Raw genomic sequence first — 26,842 nt, 5'->3', positions numbered from 1 at the left:
CAACACCTTCTAGTAGTGCACTCGCGCGTGATCCCTAGCGCGTAGGAGTCCAACACAATGGGATAAGACGTGTGGGGCGTCGGATTCGTAACTTCGCCCCAAATTCCCCACCACTTTAGCATATTGTTATAAGCCGGCTCACGGTCCTACGCATCCGCTGCTTTCAATACGACCTGCAAAACTGCTGATGAAATTCAATTTCACTGCATTCGTAGTGCTGAACTCAACGGTAGCAAGCGATCTACACCTCAAATCTAGTTTACACATGTCCCCCGCCCAACATCCGACCGGCTGCGAATGAGAAATGACTCTTGAACTTGGCGGCTGCGGCGCCACACCAGCGGCGTTACCGAGGAATGTGTTCAATTTAAATTTGAATCATTAATTTAAGCGAGAGTTGGTGCGATTCTGTGTATGTAGGTCGTAGAAAATGGGAAAAATTAATTTCCAAGGGCGGCGGCGGTGTTGCGACTCCCCCGCAAACCAAACAACTAGTTCCGAAGCTTAGTGTTGCCATAAATATTTGTAACACAAACAACTCAAACGCGCCGGAATCTGAATAGTCATAACTTTTCAGAATTAGACCCTCGGTTTTCCCGAAGGTCTCTAAGATAGGGCACACCATTGTCTTGTACTTTCGGGTTGAAGGGCTGCTTGTTAATGCTGTTCAGCAAGAAAGTTTCCTAGCTTGATTATACCATCCGAGATCCGAATTCGAGGGAGGGGTAACCGTGCGTCTGCAATTACCGCGATGCTGTAATTCACTGGACTAATTTGGGGGAAGAGTAGATTTCAATTTGCGCGCCCAGAGGCTAATTAAAGTGCATCTCTGTTTGGACTTGCGAGTCATTTGAGTTCAAACAAATAAAACACTTTTTACTTTGGTTTGTTGTTCCGGAAAACCTACAACAATCTACTCAAAATAATGAAAGTGAAATCGCCGGAATTGAGTTGCACAAAAGGGTCATTTGGAAATGACCAAATGGATCGTGAAGTCGATCGGCGAGTTGGAGGCGGTTAAACTTGAGAAGGCCATGCCGGGTCTTCGAATCAATTAATATTAATGCAGTTTGAGATCATATTACTTAACGTAACAATCAATTCAGTTGCAACATAAATTTAAGTACTGGTCATTTAATCCAAGACATTATTGGAATAACAAAAGCTTAAAATAAAGGTATTCAAGGTCAAAATATAGAAAATATCCAAATTCAGAAACATAACTCTAGCCGTCTTCAAGATTAAACAACCCAAAAAGTGCATGCCAATTTTACTACAACCTTTGCAAGGGTAATGCAGACCATTCCGAGCAAATCGGCAAAACTCCCACGAACTTCCCCCAGAGCAGCGCAACGGACGCTGCTGCAACTGCTGCTGCTGATAATTTGATTCCACTTTGTGGGTTGACGCTTGCTACAACCTTGAAGTCGTCGTGTACCCAAAGTTGGCCCTCTATTCAAATCTAGTTTGTAGACAAAGTAATTCTTTGCGTTGGTTGGTTGCACGGTTATTTGGAGTGCCGATGCAAATGAACTTGTCTCCAAAGCAAGGTAACGGATTCCAAGCGCTGTCCAAGGTTTCGGATGGCTTGTTAGGCTGTGCAAAACAGCTTCACCATCTATCACCGCGTTACAATAGGTTGATTGATGACGGATTTTCTCCAGGGTTTAATGTTGACAACGCCGCGTTTGCATCGGGTTAGCATAATTTAATCTAGTTAATATTAATCACTGTTTATACGACGGAAGAAAGTTGGTCCGAATTTCCACCGAAAAAAGCCAAAGTCGCTTGATCTTGATAAGAACCGCCGAAAAAAGAATGCTTTAATTATTTTTTTTATTGTACTGTTTAATTCCCACCGCCAAACAACCCCACAGCTGATAGATGCATAATGCCGCCATTCCAGATATAAGATTTGAAAACCAAGAAAATGGCACACTTTCCAGCTGTCTTCACGGTGGTGTCCCATATCAATTTCGGACATCGTCACGCCGCCCCAAAGTGAAACATTGCTGCCCATCTCCTGCCGAAAAAATGCCAATTATGATAATAAACAATATCCACGCCGAAGAAGCGTCGAGATTCGCTAATTAAGATTATTAGTGTCAGTTTAGGAAAAATGATAGTTCGAGCGCCAAAGTACGCGGGAACCGCCGCCATTGTTTGGACCTTAACGACCGCGCAACATACAAAACTCCAGCTTCCGTTTTGCACTTTTTGAATCGACATTCCAGAGCCAAGTGCCAAGTGTTTGTTGAACATGAACTCAAATTAAAATTTTTATTAGTTTAAAGATAACATTTTTCACTTGAGACCGCGCGCATCTCTGCTTCGAATGCATCATCACCGAGGGAGAAAAAGGTTTTTCCTAATGGTTCTATTGCATGTCAGGCCCACGATTTGACGATTCCGAGAAGAGCTTTTTGTAGTGTTTTATTTTCCGGTGGCAGTTTTGTGTGCAAATACGCCGCGCGCTTTCGAGACCTTGTTGATCTTGGCAGCTTGCCAGCTCGAACGGGATCGCGGGCAAGGGCCCTGACATTGCAACCATTTTTGAGCCAGCGCGGAAATTAGTTTGTACAAATTTCTAAAATTATCACTAGAAATTTGTCGGACGGTTGACGTCAGAATTTCACGACGATGGCGGCGTTCGTACATGCTCCAAATCCGCCTCTTCACAGCAAGTTAGTTACAGAAATGGAATTTATTAGAAGGGGAAGACACTCAGTGGAGAGTGAAGGCCGCACCAAATCGGTTCTAAACTCAACATTTTCAACCAACTAATAAAGCAATTTCATCGTCCCTGTCAGTACTGAACCAAATGTTAACTCTCTGAACACACACGATCCTTACACAAGTTTAATATCTTTTGCACATACACAAAAAACTCACGCGATATCGATCAACTGGGCCATGTGGCCGTCCCGCAAGTCAGAGTTATGATCTAGATGGGACGGAATGTGTACGAAGAAAAAAAACACATGCCTCGGGCCAGAGAAATGTGCAGATATCGGATGATACATACTTGCAAGCCAATTCACTGCCAGAAGTGCTCTGTGGGAGGCCCCTAGTGAGTAACACGCTGGTAGGTTGAATCAAATGTTTTAATTCAAAATTTTGTAGATTTTTCTTTTTAAAAAATTGAGGCTAAATCTATGCACACCCCTTAAACGCCATATGTCGCAACGCTTGTTTAGAGCGTAGATATTTTTTTTCAAAATCAATTCTAGACCTTACCTTCCCAACACTCTTTAAACTACAAACGAAACTTATTAGAGATACAGTGAAGATTTTCCCTTATCCTATTAAAAAAGATCCCACTCCTTGTCACTGTTGCGCAGTTGAGATGGTAGCGGCCGGCAATGGGCGGCTTAGGATTCGATTAGAATTTCAATATATTTTTAACTATGTACTAAGTAATTCTATATGTTTTCGCAGATCAATTATTTTAAAGAATGAACAATTATGGACACTAACTATAAAAAATGAAAATCTAACTTTAAGGTCACCTTGAAAACGATGCACTTTATCAAAAAATCTGTTAAATACTTTTTGATGGCAAATTTATTTTTACATTAACAATTGAAGCCAAGAAAAATCGTGAAAAATTTCTATTTTCCAAAGGTTTTATGAAAGATTTAAGAGAGTCTAAAACACCTAATGACAAGTGTTTTAGCTGTGTTTAGCTATTCGCGCCATATTTAGCAATGCATAAATATGGCGCTAAACGCGTGTTCTGATTGAATGTGATTGACCACCATCTTGATTTTAAAAAAATAGAAAAGTAGTAAATTAAAAAAAATGCTGAAAACACGCTTTTTTGATGAATTTCTGATATTTTTAGCATAACGACGTTTTTAAAAAGTATTTTCAAAGGATTGCCATATCATATTTTTTTAGATTAAAAACTGTAATTACAAAAGAATTAATTTCCACCGCAGCTGAATTTGAACCACCAATTGCGAGACATAAGCTTTCAAATTGTTTTAATTGACTCCAATATCTAATATTTATCATCGCCATTATATCATTTGGCAAGACGAAGACTCATTTTTTTGACATAATAAAACCTGTTTCAACAAAGGTTTTATGAAGGCTTTGAGGAGGTTGTTAGGATTCAGTTTTAAAGCCTTGAAATCCTATGTAGGTTTTACAAAAAGGCCGTGACAATGTAGGGTTTTAAGAGGGTTTTATCGGGGTTCTGGAGAGTTTGTTACGACTACGTGGTTTTAATGTAGGTTTTGGCTGATAGGTTTTATAGCGGTTGTAACAGAGTAGATAAAGCCTAACATGGCTCGAAATTTGCGGTTTTTTCTCCCCTTAAACAACCAATGACACAAAATGGTAATTCTTTGGCTTCTTTGGTCATAGGGAAGACCCCCAAAGTTTGATCCAAATCAAATAATATAAATAAAATCCCTTTTTTGGTTTTAATGAAGAATTGCTCACAATAACAAATAACAAATTTACATGTACTTTTCTAATCTTCATTCACACATTTCGCTATATGCGCACTCAAGAATAGTAGTTTATGCAACAAGTTGCAAAAAGAGGATTTTTTCAGCACGAGTCGTACATTTATCCAACGAGGTTCACCGAGTTGGATAAATACGAAGAGTGCTGAAAAAATCAAGTTTTGCAACGAGTTCCATACAACATTTTTTGCAATTCCAAAAAACACACACTGAGTGAAATTTTAGGTGAAATTTTCATGTATTTTGTCAATAAATCGTTTAAATCAGAAAAATGTTGAAAAGTGTTACTTTTAGAAACAAGTGCTGAAAAGTTAAACTTTTCAGCACCCATTTGAGTGCTGAAAAGTCGAACTTTTCAGCATTTGTTTTGAAAAGTGTTGCTATTCGATTCTGTTATTTTTGGTACAGAAAAGTAGGCTATTTCGTCGTTCAAGAATGACAGGAAAAGTGAGTAGTTTCACGACGGAATTGCAAAAAGCCATTTATAAATACTGATGGTGCGTAAAACGGGCATCAACCAGCAGTCAGCTCGACGTCGTCTGATGTGTTCTGTTTAAGATATTAGCGGTATGTGGCACCGCGACCAAGTAGCTTCAATTGCAGAAACGTTTTCAGCTCGTTTTTTGCTTCAACTGATCAAACTTCAACTGTGTGAGATCATCGTTGTCTTTCAAGTGTGAATTTGTTTGAATTTGAAAGTGATCCTTACTTTTTTGTTTTTGCACATGTCAATTAAACGATTTTCAGAATCAAAATACACATTCTAAACCTTTGTTATTCCAATATGAAGCCTTCTAGAGAATGCAAAACAAGTCGTGCCCTCAGTTTGAACCTTCACAATCATCAGTCAAGTTCAGGCTGCAAACAGAGATCCCACAAAAGGCGGAATATTTGTCGTGATCAAACATCTTGTCATCAAAGTTGACGGAAGATGCTCTCCCGTTGGCGTTGGCATATTTGCATGTTGACATAATACAGCCTCATTTGAATATTTTCAAAGCCTTGGCATATTGTCCAACTCATTAGTATTTCCATAAATAACACCCTCTTCGCCGACAGATCGACTACCGAGGTCAACGCAACGCTGCTTTCAAAGCTATCAATTGGTCAAATATTTTCTAGCTTCCAGCAGCTGTTGATTGACATCTGAGAAGTGTGTTTATTAGTCCGCCCATGCCTCGCCACGCAGGTAATAATCAAAATGGTTTACTTAATCCACCCTCAATCCAACGATTCCACAGTAAATCAGCTTATGTAGGTTTTTAGTAGAATAAAAATAATCATTTCGTAAACAAACGTCCCAGCCACCTACTTTATTACCTAATAATTCTCCTGCAATTCGGCAAAACCCACATCATCAAAGTGGCATTACGAGGCGATGCATATTTTTAGCTGCTTCCGATAGATGGTGCTGCCTCCACATAAGCCATCGATAAATCAACTTGCTTAAGGTTGTTTAGGAAAAAACGAAAATTCAACGCGCCTCAAAGACGAATGGCTGCATTCACGATACGAAACGAGACTTGGTTGGTTTATATATAACTGCTCAGCAATGGTTGGGAAATCTAGCCGGTAGCAGCAGTCGCCAGATCAATTAGGATTTTGTTTATGTTGCACTCCATTAATGCAACTAGTTGCCTTCTGGCAGAGACACTGTTGTCTGCAGAGAAAGAAACACATTTCTGGGTTGTTTGAAGTATGTTACGGGAATGTTGGCAGTCTCCAGAGATTCAAACTGTTGAGTTCAAGTATTCGATGAAAAGTGAATGAAAATAACAAGAACACTTTAAAAACAACTTGGAACATTTGGGAAATTAAAGAAAAAGCTATTTTATTAGCATGTTTTCAGAAATGCAAACTTTGAACATTTTATTTTTATCAATGATTTTATTTAGGACGTTGCAAATATTTTTCAAAGTTTATGTTTGTGTTTTTCATATAAAAAATTGTCAGTTTTTGATTTTTGTATTTTTTTTTAAAGCAAAATTTCAAAATCGGGCTTCGTCATGCACACGGGATCTGTCTTGGGAGTCTTCAACCCGAATTTCAGCAAATTTGGTCCATCCCATCTAGAGACATCGTGGCACCCGTAAATCAACTTGGTGTTTCGAGAAAAAAGCTCAGAAAGTTTGACAGTCCGCTTTGCGCACGGCAAAATGTAGAGCTAAAATCTTCTCTAACTCAGTTTAATCATGTCATATCTTCATGAAATTTTCAGGAGTGATTAAAAATCATCTTTTTAGTGGATCCAATAATTTTTTTGTAATATGAAAATTTGTGATTTTCTACATGTATGTAATCCCTTTAAACACTTTTTTCATCCAAATGTTGAAACCTCGGCTTGTAATTCCCCCCCCCCCCCCCCCGACTTTGGTTAGACCAGAGGGAGATAAACTTCAAAAAATAAATATTTGCAACGGCCTTACCTGATATTTAAAAACGACTCTAGTAAAGGAGGTATTAAACTACGCCAAACAAATAAACAAGCAAACACACACACTTTTTGACAATTTGACAGTTTGCCTGCTCTGTTTGTTTGCAGAAACGTCAGCCTGCATACATTTGGCTTTGTTTGCGAGTTTGGCAAACTGTCAAATACAAAAAAGTTCGAGTTTGTTCGTTTGCCATAGTCTAATAACCCCTTAAAAGTATATCTCAAGGGGACACCCCGGCGACGATTGCTACCTGGCACACAGTCCAATTTCACTTTCATCGCGTCGTCATCGGAGTGATTGGTCTCCTTGGGCACTATTAGATTAGTCCACACAGCAGACGCGTGATCAAGTGGAAGATAAATAAACTGGGCCGCCGCACGGTTCGGCCCAGCTACGATTAGGATCAATTCCATCCGATGTCTGGCCCCGGTGAGTGACAACACCGTAACTTCGTTACGTAACCAACTCCTACAAATCCATCGTTGCAGGCAGGGTAGAACTGGCAAGAAAGCCACGCTAATGGCACTCACGCCCCAAACGAAGGCAATTCGCAGCACTAATTTCACCTTCTCCGCGGAGGTCTTGGACCATTAGCGGTCGTAAAGAACAAAAGTAGAAAAAAATCATCGCAAAATTTCATTGAACCTCTCTCTCTGTGTCCGAAGGCGGTGCCGGAATTGCTCCGGTAGCTTTTGATCGAAGAAAACTCCGCGCGTCAATGGAAAATGACCATAGATGTAGCAGCCGGTCTCTTACACCCACTCTCAGGGGGGTTAGGGGTTGGGTAGGTGTGAGAAATACCATCAAATCGCATCATCGCCGACACTTTGCGGCCGTTAATTTATGCGTTTTTCCAGCGAAAACAAAAGTTCGGAAGTTTACACTCTGGTGCATGGAAAAGGCCAAATTGATTTCAGTTTTTAACATTTTTTTTTTCAAAAGACTTTTATTGAAAATTTGATTATTTTTACACCCACAGGAAAGAAGTGCAAAAACGGTTTTTTACGTTCAATGATGGCTTTTGAATCAAAATATGTATGAAGAACGCTCAGATTGTTTTTGTTGCGCCACTGAGTGTTCACAAACCTGTGGTTTATTGACCTGACCGCTGTCCGCCGCCGGTACTGAACCGCGCGCGGTCAGTGAATTGTTATGACGGGTTTTCCGGAGGTGGGAAGGGGGCACTTACTCTCCACAATACACCACAATTCGGATCTTCTGAAGTAGTGTGAGGTTACCAACGAAAAAAAAACAGCCGGCACACCGAAATTACACTTAATTACTGGATTTAGTCGGTTATGAACGGCCGAGCGCCGTTGACGTCCGTGGACAGGTGTGGAGTTGGAGAGTGCATTAGAGCGAGGCAGCACTGGTCGTGTGCCAGCCAGGGACTTGCGTGTCCGAAATTGACTACCAAAGTGCATCGACGATGGCCAATTGAAGGTGCAGCGCAGTGACAATGGAATCGGGGTAATTTGGGGTTTCTACTAGAAGTCGAGGAATTTGCTTTGCTACTGGACGGTTCTATGAATGGTCGTTCTGGTGTCGAAAATGAATGGACGTCGATGGGGAGCGGATGTGTACGTTTTTCAGTACAAATTGGGTTTCAACACACGCGGTTAAACCATGTGGAACGTTGGAATTTATACTGTAAAGATCAGGTGGTACAAAACGAACACAAACAGGAACTCATAGTTCGTTTTGGGAAATTGACAAAGTTTCATTTAAAGCGCAACATTTTCATCAATAGAAAAATACCAGGATTAGGCAAATGCAAATTTTATTCAAAATGTAGTCTTCAAAATTTCCAAAAAAATCAAAAAAGTAAAATTCATGCAAAAAACAAATCAGTGGGTAAAGTGTACACAGTAAAGCAATCATGTTAAGGGTGCACAGCAACCAAGGAAGTTGTTGCCTTCTTATTCAAAAATTGTCAAACTTACGAACCCAATCCTGCAACAATCGGATTGTAAAATGAAGTCAATTTTGTTGTAAACTATTCTTAAGGCAGTACATTAGGGGATGAACGAAACATAATTTCGATAGGTCCCCTAATTTTGAAGATACTAAAATATCTTTAACATAAAAATTTTAGTGCAAAAAGCTCTGGCTGATGTGCACCGTTAATATTACATCTTGGAATGTGTACATCTTTTATGTCAGGAAAAATTAGTGATTTTTCGTCTTCCTGATATATTGTCACTTTTCAGTCTAAATTGAGGTGATATAAAACCATTAAATTTTACACCTTCCAAAACTACACATTTTTTACTGTGTATTGTATTATATTTGAAATACAATGTATAACATAGTATAATGAATGCATTTTTGATCAAATAAAGGCTTTTTTGATAATTTTACAAATTTTGTATGAGAGCACTTTTCAAGAATTTCCCAAAACAAAACTCTGTTTTAAATTTTTGTATTTCTTTATTTGGATGAAACTTTGATTGAAACGAAACTATTGGCACTACGCCCCCCGGGGCATGGCCTTCCTCTAACGTGGGATTTCTGCTCCAGCGCCTCTGACGAGACAGGAGAAACCGGGACCGACGTTTTACTTCACCATCCGATAGAAGCTCAGTGGATAAGGCGGGAATCGAACCCGCGTCTCATAGCATCATCGGGATCGGCAGCCGAAGCCGCTACCCCTGCGCCACGAGACCCACAAACTTTGATTGCTTGTGTTCAAATAATCCATTTTGCGTCATTGATTTCTTCAAACAAGTCTTAATAAAAATTCAAATGTGTCCATAGAAAAGTGCTACGCAAATATTCGAAAATCTGTATCTTGAAGGGGATTTTCGAATCGATTTGGTGTCTTGTGCAAAATTTATTATGATTAGGACTATTCGGAAAAACATGTACACTAGGGTGTTTCATCCAAACAAAAAAGTTCTCAGAATCAGGCAAACCGTGTTCACTGTCTGACATGGGGCGTCGTAATTTTCAGCTAGCCGTCATAGCATACTAAGGACAATGCGTACATTTGAAGGGTGAATCGTTGATTCTGGAGACACCGGACGTCGATCCAATGCGCACCTTGGGGACAGAATGGACAACCCTAAATCCTTCTGGAACTTGTTCATTGGACCATCCCCTACACACCTGTCTTTATTCCGAGTGAATCCATGTTGTCCCCAGACCTGTAGGAACGATTGAACGAAAAACACAAAAATCCCATGGTAATTTACATGTAAACTTTGAACCGCTGGGGACAGGCCAATTCTCAACCAAATGGGCTGATATTTGGCATGAGAGTCCCTATGGGTATCCTCTACAAGGGGAACCTTGGTTTGCCTGATTCTGAGAACTTTTTTGTTTGGATGAAACACCCTAATGTACACAGAAAACAATAAGTCATATTTTTAATTTACTTTTTATCACAAATTGTTTTTTGCCAAATTATGATTTTTTAAAAATAAAGATTTATGGAATTCACCCGAAAAAGCTTCCTAAAAACATTTATGAGATGAGAAATTTGGGATCAAAAAGTCCTTTTTCTAAATTTTTGATAAAATGCACCAATTTTTGATAAAATGCACCGTTTTCGGGTAAATTTTCAGAAAAATCCATGTTAAATTTTTTTTTTTTCGCGGATCGAGGTGGGATAGCCAGGATCAAGTCAGTCCAAGTCCGGTTGTGTAAAGGAAAGGTAATGGTCGTGTCAATCACATGCGGATCGCTCGCACTCCATGGGAGCGGGGATTGAGGACATGATTGGGTAGGTTAAAATGAGATTGTGTTTGTGAGAGTATGTAATTGTGTTATGGTGTAAATAAGCTAAATCGAAACTTCGTGCTCAATCGCCGCCATCGCCGCCCCCAATGTTTATTGAAAACCCCGTTCGCACGAGCTTCCCAAAATCAGCACTATAGGTTTCAACTGTCGAGACTGTTAAACCCCACAGAACTGACTCCAAGGAACCCTAGCGAACAGAGTACACTATCCACGCACAAATGGACCTTTACTAACCGATCATTAAACCATCCCAACAAACGCAAAATTATCAAAATGATTATATATGTTGAGGTTTACAATCAATCAACGAAAGTAATTAATTCCCAGAAGCGAAGAAAACAACAGAAAACAATGTTTAACAGCTTAACAGGCCCTCGTCTTGTCACGTCCGTCATGAGTCTTGTTTGCTGAAAGTTTAAATGGTTAGTGTTGTAGTTAATCGTATTCAACATGACCATAATAGGCAGGCCTATAATACGATTACCTTACTGATTTGTTACTTAGCTTTTAAGATGACAACCCCGCAACCGCCGTCAGATGTCTTAGATCACCTTCGCCAGTAGATGTCGGAATTGGTCAGTAACGAGTTTGACCTGGTCATCCTTTGACCAGCTCCGCTGATGAGGCTGGGTAGCTGCAAATATTAAACAAAGGTGGCGGCAGTATCTTTTTTCTCCTAAGTTCTAAGGAACGTAGAACTCATTAGGAAGAATAAACCCTACAAATCTTCTCTAAATAATAATAAAAATAAAACTGAAGCTCATGGTCAAAATAAGTGTGCCTAAACCCAAGTGCACTTCTAAATTTCTAAATGGTCTAGCTTAATTCCGCTTAACACCTAACATTTCTAAATTGTCTGTTGAACAAGCAAAAGGCTTAGGTAACAACAGAAAGTATTTTTTTAAAAACCTGTTATAGAAAGTTATGCGGAGATAACAAACAGATAAATATTGTAATGTTGAAAATAATTATCCTAAATACTCTAATCATTGATTTCAAAATTGTATGGCAAACAGTAATTTAGACCCTACAATGCCTAGAAGAGGCCTCGATTTCTGTTGTGAGTAGACGCTGGTTTCAGAGTTCATTTTTCAATTTAAAAGGGGTGGGAGACGACTAATTTGCTTCATGAACTCCTAATCGACCCTGGGATCACCTCCTGTGTTTGTCCACTGATCGCTCCTAGCTAGGTGTTACCTAGACACAGTGTTAGAGGCCCGCTTCGCATGGCAAAAATGTTGGCTGGGGGAGGGTGATATTATCCAATGAATTTTATTTTTAAGCCAACATTGCTAACGGCGTTGAGATCTCTACTCATGCCCAGGGAGAAAAATCCATGTTTAAATCTAAGAAAAATCTCAGCAATTTTCTTTTATTATAGGCTTGGAACGAATTAAAAGTATGAAAAAGTACGAATTAAAAGTATAAAAAGTACCACTTGGCCCTCAATTTTCAATCGATGATATCTTGGAAAATATTGATTCAATTTTGAATGATACAAAGTGGAACACCTGTGAAATTTTCTAAACCATTCGATTTTTTTTTCATTTTTTTCAATCACAACATTTTAAAAGGTTAAATTATTCGAGCTCTTAAGTGAGGGGTATTCAAAAACACCCAATAAACAAAACCAAATTTGGTTAATTGGAACTTTTTGAAAAAGTATCTCGAGATGTGTAAATTTGGAAGGTTTGATATTATCGCTTCTATGATTTAATATGGCCTCAATTTAGACTAGAAAAGTGACATTTCAGTGGAAAAGTGGTAAATTTACATTTTTTTTTAATATATAAAAGAAGTAGATTTTTTAATATTTTTTATCATTAATCTGTTTTTTTTTTTTTTAATTTTTGTTTAATTCAAAGCATCAACCATTTTAAAACCCAACATCGTCATCTGCCTTCTAACAACACATTTTATACAACATAAAAAGCATCTTTCAGCGTCAATTAGTTAATTACTGAGTTCAGCTGACCTCCCGCTGTCAACCACGTTGTCATCATGGCCGAGATCCTCCCACCACCACCGGCGTTTTTAACAGTAAGGGTGATATCATCATCGTTTGTCGTTGTCATCGTCCATTCGAGCGACTAAAGGGAAATTTCTCAGCCAGATCGTTCTGCCTTTCTTTCGATTCGCAGCAATTTTTCTCAATTTCGCAGCGGATGTGATTCATTTGCTAAACGTGTTCGAACGTAAACATTATTTAAAGATCGGGGAAAATCAGCATAACACACTCGGGCACTCACACAAAGCAAACGTCCATAAACCCATGCGGCGAGAAAATGGGGATTTTTAGGGGGGAAAAGGGAAGGGAGGAAAATTTACACCAGGGAGGGAGCCGACAAACAAAAACAAAACCCCACCCACTCACCTTATGGTTTAAGTCTTGCACGTCCTCCAAACTTACATCGCTATACATGTCTTCTGCTGTATCACAGTTTGAGCTCCGGCCGGACGAGTTGAAACTCGATGATCTGTATAGGTGGCTAAAATGAAACGAAACAGTTGGTATAATTATGGTTGGTTTTGCTATACTGAAAGAGGGTGAAATATTTCCAACGAGCGCGTACATTATGGCAAACCAAGCTGAACTGGTATACTGTTATGGCAGAAACGTTTCCATCAGAGCCTTAAGTTATAGCAAACTAAGTAAGATTGCTGCAATTGGTTTGAGTACAAGCTACAACCAAGTAAGTGTTATATGATTATGGCACATCCAGCTTATTCCAAACCATAATTTATAGCAAATCTGTTATACACGATGTAAGTCGAGGGAAATCTCGCCGCCATCAACGTGAATTATGCAATTAGCGACAGGAAGAGACATCGTTATCGATCGCTGCAAGAAAAGTCCGTAATCATTCCTGCTCTGCAAACGTGACTCTCGTTAAAGAAACCTGCTTCATAACCCTGTCAAACTCGGTGCGAGTCGGTCGTGTTTAGCGAGTCTCTTACACGCGAGTTTTTGGTGTGATTTTTCGGCGTTTTCGACGGCGATTTCCCGTTCCGGCGGTTGCAGGTGGTGCGGACCACGTTTCGGACGAAGTGGACACGGCGACGGCGCAGAAGCGGCAGTTCCCCAAGGCAGCTTCCCGAGTTCCCGCTTCCGTGAGGCGGCAGCAGGAGAAGGCGGCGGCAGACGCAGACGAGCGGTGGTCGCAGGAGGCGGCCCCGGAGAGTCGACTGCGGTCGGCGGACCAGTTTTCGGCCAGGCCAGGTCGGAGACAACCCCGGTGTTTGTGTGTGGCTAGCAGCAGGCAGCACAACAACAACAACAAGCGCGCGAAAACGAGCTTCCCGCGCATCCCGCTGCGGGCGGCAGCCAGTGCGGCCAGTTCGGCGGTGAGTGTGAAAGGCGAGTTTTTTGTTTGCTTTTAGTTTTTTTTTTTTTTCTCATAGTTTTTTTTCCTGTTAGTTTTTTTTCTCATTTCTTTTGCGTTATTTTAGTCTCATTATTTTTAGTTTTGATTAGTTTTCTTCCGTTTCTCCACAATCATGGATCCGACCGAGTCGGAACATGAAGAATCTGAATTCGATTCAACCATTGATGGTGACGAGGACGTGGAAATGGAGGACTCTGTCTCGGGAGTTCCTTCAAACACCACCAACAGGGACCTCTTCCTGAAGGATAAGGATGCTGGCGGTAAAGGGGGATCCTCGGACGGGTCTAAGACGAAGAAGCGAAAGCGTCCTAAATCAGATCCGAATCCGGTTCCCCCTCAACCACCGATTCCTCCCTTGACTCCAGACCCGATTCCTCCCTTGACTCCAGACCCGATTCCTCCCTTGACTCCAGAACCGATTCCTCCCAATCCAGATCCAATTCCTCCTAAAACACCGGTGCCGAATCCGGATCCAAATCCCCCCCCGCCCCTGAATCCTCATTCTCAAAAACCGATTCCTCGTCCTCGTCAGTATCAAGAGGGATCGCAAACGGAATGGGTGGTCTTCTTCCGGCCCAAACAGAAGCCGTTAAACTTTGTGCAGATCACCAAGGATTTGCAGAAGCACTATCCTGGGGTGGTCGAATGTACCAAGCTGAACAAGAGCAAGCTCCGCGTGATCGTGAACTCCGCGGTGCAAGCTAATCAGATCGTAACTGATCTGCGGTTCAGCATTGAGTACCGTGTTTGGATTCCGGCCCACAAAGTCGAAATCGACGGCGTGGTGACCGATGACAGTCTGTCGCTTGTCGACCTCTCAAGGGCGGTGGGACGCTTCAAGAACCCTAAACTTCCAGCTGTGGAGGTACTCGAGTGCCGGCAACTGGGCAACATCACCACCGAGGGTGGCCAGAAGAAGTTCATTCCTTCTGCCTCGTTCCGGGTGACTTTTGCAGGGTCAGCTCTGCCGGACTACATTGAGCTGTACAAGCTTCGGCTTCCAGTTCGATTGTACGTTCCGCGAGTGATGAGCTGCGAAAACTGCCAGCAGTTGGGACACACCAAGACCTACTGCAGCAACAAGAGCAAGTGCTCAAAGTGCGCCGGCCCCCACAAGGACGTGGAATGCCAAAAGCAGGCTGAAAAATGCCTGCTTTGTGGCGGGGAACCGCACAAAACTCGACAGTGCCCAAAGTACAAGGAGCGCGAGGACAAGATGAAGCGATCCTTGAGGGAACGCTCCAAGAAGTCCTTCGCGGAAATCCTTAGTCAGGTGACCCACCCCAATCGCTTCGCTCCTTTGGCGGACGAAGACTCGGGGGACGAAGATTCCGATGTGGAGGTCCTCTTCCAGAGAGACGAGGAAAGTGACTCTTCCGGGCCAAACCCGAAGCGCAACAAGGCTTCCAAGTCCAGAAAAGCCGCTGGCGGCAAGGGTAAGGAAAGTGACTCGTTGAACTTCGAGGAGGATTTTCCTTTCGGTCCGTCGGGTAAGCCCGCTCCGAAGCCCGCTCCGAAACCGACACCGAAGCCGGCACCGATTCCTCTCAAGCCGCTGAAGCCCGTTCCCAAGCTGCCAAAGATCCCCCTAAAACCGGTTCCTCAACCGAATCCGATCACCGATGCCTTCAAAGGAGTCCTTCCTTTTTCCACAATCGTGGAATGGCTGTGCTCTTTCGTGAGTGAACCGACGCGTTTAATCATAAAGCGGTTTGAGCCTCTCGCTAGACACATCGGAAAACAGCTTGCTACCACGATGCCCCTCTTGTCGTTCATTTCCTTTGATGGGTAATACACCAAAAACGAAAAACGGCATCTCCTTCCTACAATGGAATTGTAGAAGTTTAACCCCCAAGTTAAACGATTTTCAACAATTCGCATTCGAACGGGACTGTGATGTGTTTGCGCTGAGCGAAACGTTTCTTATCGGAGATGAGACGCCAGCTTTCCGGGGGTACAACATCATCACAGAGAGCAGGGCAGGACCAAATAGAGGTGGAGGCGTACTGATTGGGGTCAGGAAATGCCACACTTTTAGAAAGGTCACGCTCCCGAAGCTAGGAGGAATCGAAGCAGTCGCAGTACAGGCCAGGATCAGAGGACTGGACATTTGCATTGTGTCCGTCTATGTTCCCCCACAGGTGTCGTTAACTCGACAAAAGTTGTGGGGTATGCTTGAGCTGTTGCAGGCACCGCGACTGGTTCTGGGTGACTTTAATCTTCACAGCACCGAATGGGGAAGTCACAAGACAGACCCTCAAGCATATCTGATTCATGAACTGTGCGACGACTTCCAGATGACCCTCCTAAACAGGGACAAGCAAGTTACGCGGATCGCAACACCACCAACGCCAACCACGTCCGGTACGAAGGCGAGTGCCATCGACTTGTCGCTCTGTTCCAACAGTCTGGCAGTTCTCTGTGACTGGAACGTGCTCCAAGATCCTCGTGGCAGTGATCATTTGCCGATCGCTATTCTGGTTAGCCATGGCCCACAGCAATCGACAACGGTGGAGATGCCTTACGATCTGACGCGAAATATCGACTGGAAACAGTACGCGGAGGCAGTCTCCATTGGAGTTGAGTTGCGAGATGGGTTGGCACCGCTTGAAGAATATGCGTTTCTGGCTAATTTGATCTATGACAGTGCGATACAAGCTCAGACGAAACCCGTCCCGGGACCATACATCCGAACGCGCCCTCCACTCCCCTGGTGGGACAAGGAGTGTACGGATCTCTCGGCGGCCAGGTCTGAAGCTTATGTGGACTTCTGCAAGTGTGGAATCCGAGCGAACTTCCAAAAGTACAGAGCTCTTGATCGCAGGTACAGTAATACTCTGAAGCGGAAGAAGCGAATGCACTGGCGGGAGTTCGTTGAAGGACTACCAGCAGATACGTCCATGAGCACTCTGTGGCGCGTTGCGAGGGCCATGCGTAGAGGTTCCGTTCCGAACGAGAGTGTGGAAAAATCGGACAAGTGGATATTGGATTTCGCCAAGAAGGTGTGCCCGGACTCGGTGCCGACACAACCATCATTCGACGTTGTTGATGGGAGCGATTCTAATCCTCCCTTCTCGATGGTAGAGCTCTCCATAGCACTATTGACGGGCAACAACACTGCTCCTGGTCCGGACAAGATCAAGTTCAGCTTGCTGAAAAATCTTCCGGACGTCGCCAAGCAGCGTCTGTTGAATCTGTTCAACACGTTCGTGGAGCAGAACATAATTCCACACGAATGGCGACAGGTCCGGGTGGTTGCCATTCAAAAGCCCGGTAAGCCGGCGTCCGACCACAACTCGTATCGTCCAATCAGCTTGCTGTCGTGTCTACGCAAGCTGCTGGAGAAGATGATCCTCGACCGCCTCGAACCATGGATGGAACAAGAGCACTTGCTGTCAGACACGCAGTATGGCTTCCGGAGAGGCAAGGGAACAAGCGACTGTCTAGCCTTGCTGGCCACAGGAATCGACATAGCCCGTGGTAAAAAACAGCAAATGGCGTCTGTCTTTCTAGACATCAAGGGTGCGTTCGATTCAGTCTCCATCGATGTGTTGGGAGTAAAGCTGCGGCGGAGCGGTCTCAATCCGACGATGTGCAACTTCCTCATCAACCTGTTGTCAGAAAAACACATGCACTTTGTGCAAGGTGATCTGGCAATCACCCGGATAAGTTACATGGGTTTGGCACAAGGCTCACGCCTTAGCCCATCCATGTATAACTTCTACGTCAGCGACATCGATGATTGCTTGACCGGAGACTGCACCCTTATACAGTACGCAGATGACGCAGTGGTTTCAATCGCTGCCAAGAAGGAAGTCGATCTGCTAGAACCCTTGCAAGATACCCTGAACAACTTGGCCCATTGGGCAGTTGGAAAGGGTATTGAATTCTCTCCGGAGAAGACGGAACTGGTCGTTTTTACGGGGAAGCATGAACCGCCGCAGCTCAATCTTTCTCTCTCGGGAAAGACTATCGAGCAGTCGGACCACTTCATGTACATGGGTACCATCTTCGATCAAAAGGGAACATGGGGGAAGCACATTAACTACCTGAAGCAAAAGTGCCTGCAAAGAACTAATTTTCTGCGCAGCGTCTCTGGTAACCGGTGGGGTGCTCATCCTTCTGACCTGCTTCGACTGTACAAGACAACGATACTCTCGGTGCTGGAATATGGCAGTTTCTGCTTCCAAACAGCTGCGAAATCACGCTTGTTGGTTCTCCAGCGGATACAGTACCGAAGTCTTCGCATTGTCTTGGGATGCATGCACTCAACTCACAACATGACCCTCGAGGTCTTGGCGGGAGTGTTGCCTCTGCGAACACGTTACTACGAACTGTCTTACCGGTTCCTGATCCGGTGTGATTACAGGAATAAACTGGTAATTGACAACTTTGAAACGTTGCTGAACCTTCACGTTGAGTCTCGGCGCATGCTTCTATATTATGACTTTATGTCATCGTGGGAGTGGAGCCCGAGCACAACGGTACAGCGCACGCCTCCGTTAACCAGCAGCACCCTGATTGGCTTCGACACGTCCATGAAAGCCGATACTCGCGGTATCCCAAACCATCTTCTGCGGGGAGTTGTACCGTCGATCTTCGCATCAAAGTACAACCATGTTCCTCCAAACAACAGATTCTTCACCGATGGCTCCAAGCTCGACGGCTGTACGGGCTTCGGTGTTTATCATGAATCTCATCAGCTGTTCTTTAAGCTGAAGGACCCGAGTTCGGTTTATGTCGCAGAGTTAGCCGCGGTTTACTGCGCACTGCGAATCATCGAGACCATGCCACCTGACCACTACTTCATCTTCACCGATAGCTTTAGCTCTGTTGAGGCTATCCGGTCTCTGAAGCCGACCAGGGAGTCTGCGTTTTTCCTCACGGAAATACGCAAGACTTTAAACAACCTGGCGGCTCAGTCCTTCAGCATCACGGTGGTGTGGGTCCGCGCTCATTGCTCGATTCCGGGTAATGAGAAAGCGGACTTGCTCGCCAAGAAGGGTGCTGAGAGTGGAGACATTTTTGAAAGGCCAATTAGCCTACAAGAATGCTACGGTTTTCCGAGGCAACGTGCGCTTCTGGATTGGCAAAATCAATGGGACGACGACACCAAAGGACGTTGGATGTATTCCATACGACCTAAGGTGCAAAGAAAAGCCTGGTTCAAGGGAATGGACTTGACGCGTGGATTCATCAGAACGATGTCCCGCCTTATGTCGAACCATTACTCGTCCAAGGCTCATCTTTACCGTATCAACATGAGTGATACGAACTTATGCGACTGTGGGCAGGGTTATCAGGACATCGACCATCTCGTATGGGCGTGTCCAGATCACCAGGCTCACAGAATTAAGTTGAAAGATACCCTCAGGGCCCGAGGAAGACCACCAGAAATTCCGATGCGAGACGCGTTATCTCAACTAGACCTTGATGTTCTCTATCCGATCTATCAGTTCCTCTTAGATTCCAAAATATCTATTTAGTTTTTCTTCCAGTTAGTTTTCCTTCTGTTAGTATAACTCGCCTTCGCACAAAGCCGTCGTTTCTGGTTGCACCGGAAGCAAAGCAAGAACGCCCCAGCAGCTGGACACCGAGTTGCGGCTGAGGACAAAACGCAAAGGCCAGCAGAGCCAACCAAGACCCCTACACAATCCCCCTTCCCTTCCCACGACTTGTCTTTAACATCAATCCCTTCCCTACTAACCCCGAGTAGGCCGCGGGTAATCGGCTCCCCTCCCACTAACATTTACACACAAGATCCTCTGTAATTATTAAGTCAAATGTAATTACAAAAGCCGACTCGGTCCTAACCAGGTCCCAGTACCGAAAAGGACCTAATAAAAATAATTTTATGAAAAAAAAAAAAAAAAAAAAAGAAACCTGCTTCGAGCGGCTTTGCGCAGCTTTGAACTCGCAATCGAGCCAACTGAAGCGGAATTAGAGAGGTGCCAATTGGTATGTTAATTATGGCTGTTGAAAGCATTTCGAAACTGACATAGAAGTCGAAGACTGTGCACTTTAACCCTGATATTTGCGCAGGCAGACCTCCAAATATCGACATTGGAAGAACTCACTGTGCGAGAGGCAGCCTACCTCCCAAAGAATTCGTTCGCAGCAAATCCAGATCAAGAGCTTAACTTTTTGCCATCCGGAGGTCTAGAGCACTCCCACTTGACACGAAACCCCGCCGCAGGCCTTTCAGATGCCTCTCTCGTGTGGTCTCGAAGGTCGACAACTTGTCTCCGCCAAACTCTACTAGGCTAAGAGGTGGTGGAAAGTCATTGTCATAACTGAACGCCTGCTTGCGCGGACGGATCACGTCAACTCTGACAGCTATAGCTGCTGGTAGACTTGCGTGGACTTGGACGGACTTCCACTCTGCGAGTGGGCCTGTCGTCTAAAATAGCATTAACTTTGTTACTTATTCAAAACAGTCACCTCACGTACGACGGACAGGTGATGATGGTATGTGCGACTATTTTTGTGCACCGCTACTTTTTTCCGGCTGTATTTTAATTTGTGTTTGCCCCAAGTTCCGCTTTCCTGCAGTCTGCCAGCAAAGGTAAACATTGAGTTGGCTTCGTTCTACAGACACAGTGCGAGCCATCTAACGGCTTCGAGTTCAGCTGACCGCAAAATGTTTGCCAAAATGACGCAGTTCTCGTTGTCTTTTCATCGTCGTCATTTAGAACACACACACGATACTCACTTAGCTAAGGCATTGGATCCCAACTGTCGCTTTCCAGAGCTGGAAGGAAATAAAAGTACAAACAATTAGATCATTCTAAAGTCAAATAAAAGGCAATTTAGAAAGCACAACCAAAAACATGCATCCTTCACCACAGAGCCCTTTTCCACAAAAGAACACCATTAGCTATTCTAAAAACAAAGAACACATTATAATTCATAATGGCACCCCCACCGAGAACCAGCCAGGAGCAATTTCCAGTGGCCTTCTATTTTGTTTTGCTCGTTTGATAACGTATCCCTTTGGACCCACCGAGAGCTTTGGTTGCCTCCACTCTGATGCTAATGGAATTGTCGCCTGTCTAGCAAAAGTGGAAAACATGGACATACTAAAAACCCATTTGGTTTCTATAGAGTATACACTTTTATTTGAAATATCTGAAGTTTTGAGAAAAAAAAAATCAAATTCAGATCAAAAATATTTGGAAATCAACCATTAAACTCACTAAAAATGCAAAGTTGTTAAAATTTAATCTAACTTTCGACAATTCCAAATGACCGTGTAGGAAATGTGGTCGTAAACAATTTATTACGGTAGGCTGGGCTGGCGCGAGTGTCGCAAATGTAGTGGGTGGATTTCCAGTGCTAAAAAGTTTTGCTTGGGTCTGTCTTTTTTTTCATGGAGCGTGAAAGTATGAATAATAAAGCAAACCGAACAAGGTACGCGTCATTGCTGTTGGAAAGGACAGGACGACTGTATGACTATTTAAATTTTGTCCGCAAATGATTGCTGCACTGAAATGGCAGAAAATTTGTTTATTTTATTGTAATATAAAAAGTTTCCTGTAAACTACAGTGAAAATACACTTGACCCTCATCGATTTAGGTCAGCTTTATCAATAAATATTGAAACTTCATAATTGAAATATTTTTACAATCGTGGAAAAAAATAGAATTTTGTTACAGAGCAATTCCAGCTCAAATCAGGAATTTTTCTGGTACTTTTGTACCTGACCCTCTCCGATTTCAATGAAACTTTTTATACCTACATGTTATACTAAGATTACATAAGCCATTTTTGTGTACATATATGAAGTGAATTGTACTCGAAAATGACATTTGAGAAGGGCATAAGTTATTTGAATATTTTTTTACTTTGTAATTTAATAATTACTGTATCTCGAAAAAAAGCGGGAATTCCCGGGAAATTGGCCACTTTTGAGCCTCTCGATTCCCGGGAAATTTGGTCGAGACTCCCGGGAATTTTGATACTTTGAGGCAAAATATTAAAACTTTAATCCGCGGCAAACGAAGAGTTAAATTCCAACCAGAAAAGACAAACATAAAGCCATTTTTAAGTTCAATTCTACCAATGCTATTTTGATTTGCAAATTCAGAAAGTGAAAATCAAAATTGAAAAAAAATCCAGCATTTGAAATTCATGACATGACCAGCTCAAATTTAACTTTAAAAAAACTAGCAGTCACAGCTCAGAAATTATAAATTCAAGGTATTTAAAATAATTAGACTTTTTTTTCTTCAACGTTATTTCCAAATTTGGAAACCTGTTTCGGAAAGGTACCAAAATCAATAATTATTAAAGTAAAACTATGGCATTTTCAACAATGTTTAGGAAAGCCTACAATTCACATTCAGTTCAGGTTTCCTTTAATTGTAAAAAATCATTTACTACTTAATAACAGTTGAAACAAACATACTACAAATTTAACTCCCGGGTCCCGGGATTTCCCGGGAAATTGCAAAATTCATCTCTCGCTTTCCGGAAAAATCTGGAGAATCGGAACCGGAAAGCCGGAAAGCTCGTCCAATTTCCCATAAAAAATCAAATTAATCACTCTACAAATTGCCTTGGCGTTCTCGATTGCGAGATTCCTACTCGAAACTAGGTGTCCGTAGGCTTGATTGTTGAGGCAATTACAAACCTCTTTTTACACCTAAGCTTCCATCCACCCCGGGATGCGAATTGACTACCTTTGGATTATGAGTCCAACTGCCTACCAGCGACTCCACCGAGACAGGACCCAGGGAGACGACTCCTACACCTAGACTGAGCTAACGTCCTAACCTCTAGGTTAGATCAGGGCCAACATTTACTTCCCCGTCCGACGGAAGGCGTGATCAGACAAATCTCGTCTTGAAAAATTCCACCGGGACCTTCTGGGATCGAACTCAGGCCGACTGGGTGAGAGGCAACCACGCTTACCCATACACCACGAGTCCCGGGTTCCCATACATATTTTTCCCTGAAAGCCCAACTAATAACTATTCTTTTGAAATGTGATAGTTGCGAAAATCTACAGAAAATACCATTATTTGGTCAATCCTATTTCAGATAGGAACGACCCAATCGCTAAACACGAAAATACGGGTTTAATTATTTTGGCCAAGGAACTCCCATGCAAAATTTGAGCCAAATCCGAGCACTTTTGATTTGAATCCTTCCTGTAATGGCAGAATTGTAGTTTATGCAACAAGTTGCAAAAAGGAGATTTTTCAGCACGATTCGTACATTTACCGAACGAGGTTCACTGAGTTTGATAAAACGATGAATGCTGGATGGGTTTTTGGAGATTTTTTAGATCAAAGCCCGTCTAAAGCCGGCATTGTGTTTAACGAAAATTGTTCAAAGAAGGATTGATTTTAGAAGAATGAATATCATTTTTTTTTTTCATAATTTGAATCAAGCATGGTGTAGTCAAAACGAAACGAAATAATAATCCCTAAAAAGCTCTTTGCCGTACCTAGCTGAACATCAAAGTACATTAATTTAAATCAAAATAACGAAACGAAAACGAATCAATGAATATTTCCTACATTTCCCCTCAAATACTGACAAAACTGTCACATCCTCAGAAAAATACTAATCAATCATTTCAAAGCACCATATTTACCCCCTTCACAACCACGAAATGTTCTTGACCTTTATCGAACTCCTCCTCCCCATAGAAGAACAAAAAAAAACCCTCTAGGCGCCAACAACCTTGAATCGCGTGTCCTAATTATATCTCACAAACACGATAACAAAAAACCTGCCACCTAAATGGGGCCACCCCAAACTCAAACACCCCAACACAACTAAACGCAAGGAGCTGATAATCAGCTGTCGCGAGACGCATCGAAGGCACGCAACTCCACAAAGCCGCTGGTCGAACATGTGTAACGACGACGATGTTTGCTCACTTATACACACTTACGGAGCTTCATCAAGGTGTTCATCAGAACAGGTGAAACACTGTTTGATAAGCGACTACGAGACTGATAAAAGGCTGCTGGCTGGACACGGGTACAGCTGTTTTTATTAATGTTAATTTTGCACATTTTTTGCTGTATTAACTGTTATTAAGAAGCTTTCTTTTTAATTGGAGAAATTTTCTTTACAATACATAGAGTCAGGCAAAATTTAGGAGTTCTCTTTAGTCTCAACAAAACTATAAGTACCAACATTTGCTTAACTTTCAAGTGCGTTTGAATTTTATGTTCAATTTTCTGACATTTATTTCACTTTGATTCACGATTGTCGTCATCAAAGTCCAACGCAAGTTCCATAAATTAACCCGTATCAACACGTAACTTGCCCTGAGTCTGGAATTTCGCTATCAAACGTTCTCAATCCTTCGCAAATCAGATAACAATGTTGCACAGTGCGAGAGAGAGAGAGAAAAAAAAAGAAACCTTAAATAACCTCACCGTTATCAACACACATTTTATCGATACTGTGAAAATCTCTCTCAAACTTGCCGGTTACTTCCAACATGTGAATGTAAACAAACCGGTATTCTAACAAAGAACATTTTTATTGCGAAACAACGCACACCTTAATGTGTGTTTGTTTTTTGCACATTCACAGAAAAGATTCAACATCATCTGCATTTCAACAGGAAGGGAGTGAACGAGAGGGGCAAGTTACTAACCAAGCCTTTTCGTGCCTTGGGCAGGTGAAAGCTTGATAATCTCCTTCTCTGGCTGGAGAAACGCGACAATCATCTTCGTTGTGTATTCCAAAGACATTTCAAAACGAGCTGAAATGTCTGCGGCTACCGGCGACTTTGCGTGAGTAAAATTTAATCTCACACATACCGGCAAATCTGCTGTGTAAGTAGGTATAGAATCACAGTAAAAATTACATGGTAAAAAATGGTCACTCTGTTTTGCTTCAAAATTTAGTTAAAATTGAATGGTTGAAACTGAATTTTACCTCATTTTTTTTTTTCAATGCGACTCCAAATGAATTAAAAATACATACAAATGTGAGAGTGACGTGGGTGTATCATCGCGGATTATAAAATGAGCTTAATACGGGAGAGCCTCATTTGCTATGTAAGTCGCGCAGCATAATTATCCACCTAACCTGGGTGCTACTGGTTAGTGGAGAGCCCTGTGCTGGTATGTAAATTAGCTTTGTTCTAATGAATCTCCGACCCGGGGGGGGCTTCCGAGCGCAAAATGGTAGGGTGGAACTAGAACTCTGTAGTGATGTGAGAATGATTTATATTCTGGCATCAGAGACAGCTTTATGTCAGTGTGGCGTGTGAAAATGATTTATCTTGATTCCAGTGAAAATGAGAACCGTACCAATTTGAAACAAATTTTTAATCAGTGATGTTACCTTGTAACATGTCATCATGAATTACAAAAATTGTATCAAAAAACGGTACATTTTTTTATTGCTTCAATATTGGTCAAAGATCTAAATAATTAGATCAGCATTTTTTTTTACGCAGATACCGTCAAACTTTTTTTTTTACGATGTCTTTTTGTCACCAAGTAATTGTTTAAATGTTGTTTCAAAACTTAACGACAATTCTCGGACTAAACGGCTCGAGTCACCGTAAACCAAAAAAATAAAGAACAAATAATTTGTACAAAGGAGCTTCAGGTGTTTTAAAAGAGCTGTTGCAAGATCTGCCTATCGTTGAAATTCGGCTATTTTGCCAATCAAGTATCCCGAAAAAACTTATTTTAGTGTGTTTGTCACCAAATTTTCGTCAAGGCAATTTCCTATTACAATGGGTTGTTAGCCGCTTGGTTTTTCGCAAAATAAAACTAATGTCTATTTATTAAATAAAAATAATTGAAATTATTTGAATGCAATAAATTGAATGAAATGAATTAAATGAATTGAATGAAATGAAATGAATTGAATGAAATGAAATGAATTGAATGAAATGAATTGAATGAAAAGAATTGAATGGAAAGAATTGAATGAAAAGAATTGAATGAAATGAAAATGAAATGTCATCCTTGAAATTTGATACCTCAAAAAAGCTGAGGCCAATTTGTATCCACTTGGTTTAAGCTCGAAATATTTTCTATTTTATTATTTTTGAAAATCTGAACCATGTGTGCATCACATCCATATGAAAGTTAAAGAAACAAAAGTGCTTCGATTTGGCTCAAATGGGAGTGGGGGTTCTTTTTCCCAAAAATAATTTGCCCTGTATATTTTTTGTATAGACATTAAGATAACTTACGCCGTATTAGGGTGGTCAAAAATAGTAGTTTATGCAACAAGTTGCAAAAAGAAGATTTTTTCAGCACGTGTCGTACATTCATTCATAAATACGACAAGTGCTGAAAAAATCAAGGTTTGCAACGAGTTCCATACAACATTTTTTGCATTTCTGAAAAACACCCATTGAGTGAAATTTTAAGTCGAATGTTCATGTATTTTGTCAATAAATCGTTTAAATCAAAAAAATGTTGAAAAGTATTACTTTTCAAAACTAGTGCTGAAAACTTCAACTTTTCAGCATCCATTTCAGTGCTCAAAAGTAGAACTTTTCAGCATTTGGTTTGAAATGTGTTTCTATTCGATTCTGTTATTTTTAGTAGATAAAAGTAGGCTGTTTCGTCACGCGAGAATGACAGGAAAAGTAGGAAGTTTCAAGACGAAATTGCAAAAAATACAATTTTCAACGATATTCGCAAAAAAAAACAATTTTTAACTTTAAAATTTTCGGAGGACTCAAATAAAAATATTTTCAGACATAAGCACGGCATTTAAAGATTTCATAAGACTTTTTCAAATGGTAGGTTAGTTTTTTTTTTCGAACTCCAAACCTATTTTCCCCTTCATGGCTTTCAAACTTACCAT

General features: G+C 41.8%; 1 protein-coding gene across 8 annotated transcripts in view; it reads right to left on the bottom strand.

Moving 5' to 3' along the window:
• The window catches only part of LOC120430004 (rab11 family-interacting protein 4B), a 224,957-nt gene that overhangs the window by 131,485 nt on the left and 66,630 nt on the right, over positions 1 to 26,842 (bottom strand). For all 8 annotated transcript variants that reach the window (XM_052708414.1, XM_052708415.1, XM_052708416.1 and 5 more), the window contains 2 exons: positions 20,750 to 20,788; positions 13,026 to 13,140 (listed from right to left, as the gene is read on the bottom strand). In XM_052708414.1, coding sequence (XP_052564374.1) covers positions 13,026 to 13,140; positions 20,750 to 20,788 — 154 coding nt within the window. The remainder of the gene's footprint in view (positions 1 to 13,025; positions 13,141 to 20,749; positions 20,789 to 26,842) is intronic.

The sequence above is a fragment of the Culex pipiens genome, chromosome 2, assembly GCF_016801865.2.
Source record: "Culex pipiens pallens isolate TS chromosome 2, TS_CPP_V2, whole genome shotgun sequence".
Taxonomy (NCBI): domain Eukaryota; kingdom Metazoa; phylum Arthropoda; class Insecta; order Diptera; family Culicidae; genus Culex; species Culex pipiens.
Note: the sequence above shows the minus strand (reverse complement) of the source record. Positions and strands in the feature narration are given on the sequence as shown.